Here is a 6,849-nt window from a genome sequence, read left to right as displayed (position 1 = left end):
GAGCCGGGCCTGGATCCGCGTGGCGCTGATGGAAAAGCGAATGTCCGAGTACATCTCCACGGCCCTGCGGGACACTCGGACCACCAGGTGAGCAGCCCCGGCCCTGCCGGCCATGGCCACACCTGCACCAAGGGTGTGTGGATGTGCTGGGGTGGGTTTCGGGGTGCCGGGGTGGGTTTTGGGGTGCTGGGGAGGCACATCCAGCTGCGTTTCTCCACAGGCGGTTTTACGATGACGGGGCCATCATGCTGCGGGAGGAGTCCACGGTGCTCACGGGGATGCTCATTGGGCTCAGTGCCATTGACTTCAGGTAGGGACAGGTGACACAGTGGGACACAGGACCCGCCTGACCCTCTCGGGATTCCCTGACCCTCTACTCCTTCTCCCGCTGCCTCTGCTCAGCTTCTGCCTGAAGGGAGAGGTGATGGACGGTAAAACGCCCGTGGTCATTGACTACACGCCCTACCTGAAGTTCACGCAGAGGTAAGAGCCGGGGTGCCCCTCCCTGGGACGGGGACTCCCCTGTCTCTCCCCCAGCCCCACGATGGGGCTCCCTGAACGTGTGACAGCCCCTGCTGAGCCCCCACACCCCCCAGCTATGACTACCTGAGTGAGGAGGAGGAGCGGGGCAGTGTGGAGAGCAGCACGAGCGAGGACAGCTCACCTGAACACCCCTACCTGCCCCTGGTCACCGACGAGGACAGCTGGTACAACAAGTGGCGCAAGATGGAGCAGAAATTCCGCATTGTTTATGCCCAAAAGGTACCGGGAGCCAGGATGGGGCTGTTGGGGTATCAACTCCCCCAGGATGCTTCAGCCTGGAGCATCTCTGCCTCTGCATCCCCACTCCCACAGCCCAGTGGGACCCTCAGCCCTACATCCTGCTGCTGTGGTGACCCAGCCCACTCCTTGTCACTCCAGATGGCCCTGGGGACATTGGGGGTGGTGGCAGTAGGGCACCACTGACAGTGGCCTCATGCAGGGGTACCTGGAGGAGCTGGTGCGGCTGCGGGAGTCACAGCTGAAGGACCTGGAGGCAGAGAACAAGCGGCTGAAGCTCCGGCTGGAAGAGGTGATGGTGCAGAATCAGCTGGAGAAGAGAGAGCTGGAGGGTGTCATCCTGGAGCTGCAGGAGCAGCTGTGAGTGGGGACCCATCGCCCCTGCCAGGGGGCTCGGGGACTGGGGGTCTTCCCTGGAGCCAGGGTGTCCCACAGGCTCTGGGTGGTCCCCAGTGCCCCACCGATCCCGAGGGGCAGGGTGAGGGGTAGTCCCTGGTCCCCCGTGCATCCTGTGGGGTGTGATGGGTACAAGCTTCCCAGTGTTTGGGTGCCTTGTATTCCCTGTGGGACATAGAGGGTCCCCAATGCCCCACATGTCCCGTGGGCTGTGTCCCCTGGCGGGTCCCCAGCACTGGCGGCTGTGCGACGTGCTGAGCACCCGCCTTTGCTGCAGGACGGGGCTGATCCCGTGTGAGAACCCACAGCTGGCCCAGCTCTCCAAGGAGATGGTGACACCCCTGGTCAATCAGTGGCCCTCTCTGGGGACCCTCAATGGCAACGAGAGCGGCTCGGACAGCAAACTGTACAGAAGGTGAGCTCACAGTGGGGGCGGAGACCTGCACGCAGCACCTGCCCTACCCCGGGGGGACACGGGGCGTGGGAGGGGCAGAAGGGCTGTGCCAGCCCCAGGGGGCTCAGAGCGTCCCTCCGCAGGCACAGCTTCGTGAGCACCGACCAGCTCTCGGCCGAGAACAGCCTCAGCTCCGACTCCCAGCGCCTGGGCGAGGGCAAGCGCGAAGGGGAGCCCTGGGGGCCCTTGGGTAAGACCCCCCCACCCACCACAGGGTGCCCCCGGGGCTCAGCACGTCTCCCCGCATGCACCCAGGTGTCCAGACCCACCAGCAGCCCCCTCCTCATGGTTGGGATGCTGCCCCAGCAGTGCAGGGACACCCAGGTCGCCCCCAGAGAGGTGGTCCCCGTTCCCCCGGGGTGGCAGGGCTGGGACACGAGGCCGAACCCGCTGTGACGCCCCGCTCTGCCCGCAGGGAAGGACCCCACGCCCTCCATGCTGGGGCTCTGCGGCTCCCTGGCCTCCCTGCCCAGCTGCAAGTCCCTGGCCAGTCTCAAGTCCAACGAGTGCCTGGTGAGCGACAGCACGGAAGCCAGCCCGACCCGCAGCCCCAGCTGAGAGCCCCGGCCCCCGCGCCGCCCCCCGGCCCGGCCGCCCGGCCCAGGACTGAGCTCGGCCCGCCCTCGCCGCCCCGGCGACAACGAGGGACTCGCCGAACCCACCGGGGAGGCTGGGGACCGGCGTCCCCCTCCCCATCTTGAGACCCCACCACGGCTGCGCCTCGGCCCCCCAGCCTGGACCCCGGCTGGAGACATGGACCTGCTGGGATGGGGGGTGCAGGACCGGGACCCAGGCGAGCTGGGGATGGGGGAACGAACTGTGCCATGGTGGGGGGGACACTGGGAGCGACAGCTGCTGGGGAGCAAGGGGGTGAGAGTCCCTCACGGCCCCGCTGTCCGTCCTGCTCGGTCCTTGGTGCCCGCCCGGGCTGCGCCTGCCTGGCCTCCCCCCTGCACTGGGGGGCGTGCCTGTCCCCCCTTGCAGCAGCATCCCCACAACAGGGGTAGGACTCTTCTTCCCCCTTCCTCCCCTGGGTTTTTGGGTTGTTTTGGGTGATTCTGGTTTTTATTTCAGCCCCATCTGCCTTGTTGGAGCAAAAGGAATCAATAAACGCAGCAAGCAGAGCTGGCCTGTCACCCACCTCCCCAGCTGGGACTGGGGGGGGACAGACCCCTTGCGCCCCCCCTGCCATGAGGTTCTGGCCCAGGCAGAGATGCTGGGGGGGTCCAGTGAGCCTCCTCCAGCCCCTCTGGGCAGGGAGAGCACCTTCAGGACACAGCAGATCACCAAGGATGGGGCATCCCCTGGCCCATCAGCAGTGGGTGCTGCTGGGAGGAGGACGGTGGTCCTGGGGGTCCCTAACCCCCCATAAACGCCCAGCAGGGACCCTGTGGGGGACAGTACCGTGCCCACACAACAGGGCTGTGGCCGTCACCCCATGGATGCCTCTACAGCCCCCCAGCACACAGAGAGAAATCCTTCCACTAAGAGACAATGATTTTATTTAAGAAAATAGGAGAAGTTCCCCCCATGAGTCCCGGGGTAAGGGGGGCAGTGCCCACAGAGCTGGGGCAGGCCTTTGCAGTGAAAGGATGGGGCAGGGGTGCCACAATGGCCCCCCGGAGCAGCAGTGAGGTCTGTGACCACACAGGGTCTGTCCAACCCAGGGTCTGACAGGGGATGGGGACATCCCGAGTGGGAGGAGAAGTCCAGAGGCAGGGAGAGGGTCCCGACGTGTCCCCAAGCCATGCAGAGCCAGCAAGGCCAGGCTGTGCGTGAGTGATGGTCAGGAGGGGGAGATCCCCAGGCAGAGAAGGGCTGGGGGACCTGGGCAGGCAGAGAAGCCCCCGAGATCTGGGGTTTGGTCCTCACCAGAGTCCCAGCTCCATCTCCTGCCAGGCCAGGTCTCCTGGGACACCCCATCCTTGCCAGTGTCCATGAATCCAGCAGCAGCATCTGTCCAGCCCCAAGGAATGAGTGTGGGGGGCTCCATATCCCTCCAGTGCCACAGCAGCAGGCACAGATGTCCCCCAGAGTGGCTGGATGGGGAGTGGGGCCGGGCTGGCCCTGGCTCCATGTGCGGGCAGCGGGAGGCAGAGCGGGAACGAAGGCACTTGGGCTCTGCACAGCCGAGTGCGGATCCTGCTCCTGGGACACCTGGATGGAGCAGGGCTGGCACCGCCCCCCGGGCACAGCCACATCCAGCCCTGCCCCAGGCCCGCTCACAATCCCCGCAGCCGCCGCTCCTGGTTCAGCTTCTGGAAGAAGCTCTTGCCAAATTCATAGGTGCTGATCATGATGGCGCAGGCAGGTGCCACCTTGATGACGCGGGGCAGGAACCCTGCAAGGACAGTGCCGTGAGCCCTGCAGTGACACCCGGAACCCCAGCAAGGGGCCTGGGCACATCCTCACCTGCAAACAGCCCCCGGGTGCCAGACTCAGCGCGGATCCGCTGCATGAGCAGCCAGGTGGAGGAAGGCTTGGAGGCTGCGACTGGGGGGAGAGGGGAGCGGGTGAGGGTTGGGGGACACCCACAGGGAGTCCTGGCAGCTGCCTGGAGCCTGGCCCCTCACCTGGGTGCACCTCACTGTCTCCCAGCTCGATCTGCCGCTGGGTTTTGACCACGTCGAAGGGCAGTGTCAGCACTGCGGCCACCTGTGGGGTTGACACTGGACAGTGAGCCAGGACCTGGCGTTCCTGCCCAGTGCCAGCTGTTGTCACCTCCCAGCACCATCCCAGTCCCATTCCTCCCTCCCTCCCACAGGGGCCAAGCCCCGCAAGGGAGCCCCAGCGTCCCAAACTCACCGCGCCAGAGATGGCCCCGGATATGAAGCTGACCATGAACGTGGCCTCGTCCAGCCAGGCATGCCTGCAGAGCCACGTCCTCACCAGCTCGTAGTTAAACCAGTACAGAGCTGGGGGAGAGGAGACACCAGTGCTACCACTGGGCACCCTGGACATGCCAACCGCCCACACCAGCGCAGGGCTGCCCTGGGCCCCCCAGCCGTACCCGAGAAGGGGACATCCCGCAGCACGGTGGGTCCCCAGCCTCTCCAGAGGGGCAGCCAGCCGTCCTGGGCCACTGCTGACTGGATGCAGACCCGCAGCTCACGGTAGCTGAGCTGCCGGGACTGCATCTTGGTGCGGATCAGCTCCAGGGGGCTGATGACTGTCACAGCACCCACTGAGACAGAAGGGACACAGGGAATGAGCTCCATCCGCTCCAGCGGCTGGCCCAGAGCCATCAGCATCCTGCTGGGAGAGCCAGGCACTGAGACCTGCCACGCTCTGCTGCCAGGACACAGGGTGGGCACGGGGGGACCCCAGAGAGGAGGGGTACTCACGCCTGGCGAGGGCCCCGGCCAGCAAGGGGATGTAGTGGCTCCGGCTCCCCGTCCGGGCTTGCAGGTAGTCCCGGAGCTGGTCGTAGGTGGTGAAGTAAATGACAGTGGCTGGCACAGCCATGACCCTGCGAGGAGGAGAAGGGGTGTGAGGGGCACATGTCCTCCCTGGGGGCTGGTAGGGGGCTTGGGACCGATGTCTGTGTGCCTGGGCAGGTGGCAGCAACCAGAATCCCCAAACTCACAGGGTGGGGGGCAAGCCGCTCCACAGAGACCTGATGCCCTCATAGCGTGTGATCTTCACAAAGGCATCCTGGGGAGCGAGTGGAGCACCAGGGACAGGAGTTACAGGCAGGAGACAGACAAACAACCCCCCAGAAAACACCCTGACACCCCTCTGGGATGGGGAGACCCCTGCCCATGCCTGGAGCTCCTACCAGTGTGCCAGTGAAGTGGGTGGGGGCCTTGTACCAGGCGGTGCAGCCATTGCCATTCTGGCAGACATACAGGTGGTCCATGAGCCCATTGCAGTAGAGGAAACACTTCCCTGAGGAAACAACAGCATCACCATTACACAGGAGACCCCTCCCCTCTGCCCATGCCCAGCACATCTGATCCCAAAGCCATCAGCTCTTCCAAGAAGGAGCCAAACCTGTAGTGCTTGAGCCCAGTGGGGACCTGTCTGAGACCACGGCCAGGAGAGGAACAACCCTCCAGCACGGGTCTGACCATGGCCAGAACCATGGGGTGGGGGACACACAGCTCCATGGCAGGGATGGGGACACAGCAGGACCCACTGCCAGCAGCGGGAGAGGGTTTATGCCTCACTTGGTCTTGCCTCTGCTGCCCTGGCACAGTGGGGACATCAGCATTGGCCCCTCCACTGTGCTCTCAAGCCAGGCACAGGGACACCGGACAGTGGAAATCCAAGGGGACTTTGACATAGCAGCAGGACAGAGTGACAAGACAGGGGGACCACAGACAGCCAGGCCTGCTGCACAACACATCCCCACAGATGTGGCACAGCCAGCCCCAAAGCAGGGCTGCAGGGGCAGCCTGGGCTGGGGACAATGCCAGCCCCCACACCGCAGGGATGTCCCCACAGCCAGAGGAGCCCAAGCCACCACCAGCGGAAAAGCAAACCATGATGAAGGCTTGGGAAAGCAAAGCCACTGGCAGCAGGAGCCCCCCCGCGTACTCACATGTGGCCGGCTGAGCGCCCCAGGGCACTGACTGCGCTGGCAACGCTGAAACACACAATGGGACACACTGGGACACACTGAGCAACCACACGGGGACGTGCCACCACCTGGGGCTGGGGCACACGTGCGTGCTACAGCTCCGAGCCAGGCAGTGGGAGAGCTCTGTGGGTGAGGGGGCTGCATGCCCCCACAGCCATTTCCCAAGCAGTTCCTATTGTCACCAAACCAGTCCCTTGGGGCCAGCCCCAGCCCACTGAGCCCACAAGAAGGGGGAGAGCCCATGGGGAGCAGCATGGAGACTGGAACAAAGGCAGGGGGGGAACAGCCAGCAGCTGCAGCGGGCTGAGCCTCAGCCCCGCTGCCTGGAGGGCTGCAGAACAGAGCCAAGCACAAGCCCAGCTCCCCCAGCAGGGCCCCGGAGCCCGAGGACAAGGGGCCCACGGTAACCTGCCACCTCGCGATGGCCCCACGCTGCAGAGCCGAGACATCCCTGCCACCAGCTCTGCCAGCTGAGACATCCCCGCGGGCTGCTCGCCTCGGGGGCTGGCTGCAGCCCTCCGCCCTGCCCCAAGCACGGCTACCTTTGGAGAACGGGGTCTTCTGGGCCTGCAGCCGGATCTTCACCACGTCCAGTGGCGTCACTGACAAGACCCCATCCTTTAGGCATGACACCCCT

At 65.2% G+C, this 6,849-nt stretch overlaps 2 protein-coding genes across 5 annotated transcripts in view; one reads left to right on the top strand and one right to left on the bottom strand.

The window, feature by feature from the left end:
• RUNDC3A (RUN domain containing 3A) overlaps nt 1-2,754 on the top strand; it is a 4,056-nt gene extending 1,302 nt beyond the window's left edge. The window contains exons 3-10 of one of the 2 annotated variants that reach the window (XM_017740564.1): nt 3-87; nt 221-310; nt 403-483; nt 597-762; nt 983-1,140; nt 1,454-1,591; nt 1,714-1,820; nt 2,046-2,252. In XM_017740564.1, the coding sequence (XP_017596053.1) occupies nt 3-87; nt 221-310; nt 403-483; nt 597-762; nt 983-1,140; nt 1,454-1,591; nt 1,714-1,820; nt 2,046-2,188 (968 nt within the window). In that variant the 3' untranslated portion in view covers nt 2,189-2,252. Of the gene's footprint in view, nt 1-2; nt 88-220; nt 311-402; nt 484-596; nt 763-982; nt 1,141-1,453; nt 1,592-1,713; nt 1,821-2,045 lie in introns of both variants that reach the window. The other variant, XM_017740563.1, reaches the window with a different exon arrangement.
• Nucleotides 2,755-3,115: 361 nt separating this feature from the next.
• SLC25A39 (solute carrier family 25 member 39) overlaps nt 3,116-6,849 on the bottom strand; it is a 7,142-nt gene continuing 3,408 nt past the window's right edge. For 2 of the 3 annotated variants that reach the window (XM_017740562.1, XM_017740560.1), the window contains exons 3-12: nt 6,755-6,814; nt 6,174-6,218; nt 5,409-5,518; nt 5,217-5,284; nt 4,975-5,099; nt 4,641-4,814; nt 4,436-4,545; nt 4,204-4,285; nt 4,043-4,123; nt 3,116-3,971 (exon numbers count right to left, since the gene is read on the bottom strand). In XM_017740562.1, coding sequence (XP_017596051.1) covers nt 3,853-3,971; nt 4,043-4,123; nt 4,204-4,285; nt 4,436-4,545; nt 4,641-4,814; nt 4,975-5,099; nt 5,217-5,284; nt 5,409-5,518; nt 6,174-6,218; nt 6,755-6,814 — 974 coding nt within the window. In that variant the 3' untranslated portion in view covers nt 3,116-3,852. The remainder of the gene's footprint in view (nt 3,972-4,042; nt 4,124-4,203; nt 4,286-4,435; nt 4,546-4,640; nt 4,815-4,974; nt 5,100-5,216; nt 5,285-5,408; nt 5,519-6,173; nt 6,219-6,754; nt 6,815-6,849) is intronic. The other variant, XM_008638469.2, reaches the window with a different exon arrangement.

This window comes from Corvus brachyrhynchos, unplaced genomic scaffold (assembly GCF_000691975.1).
Source record: "Corvus brachyrhynchos isolate BGI_N302 unplaced genomic scaffold, ASM69197v1 scaffold47, whole genome shotgun sequence".
NCBI lineage: Eukaryota > Metazoa > Chordata > Aves > Passeriformes > Corvidae > Corvus > Corvus brachyrhynchos.
The sequence above is the reverse complement of the archived record's forward strand: the minus strand, read 5'-3'. Positions and strand labels throughout refer to the sequence as shown.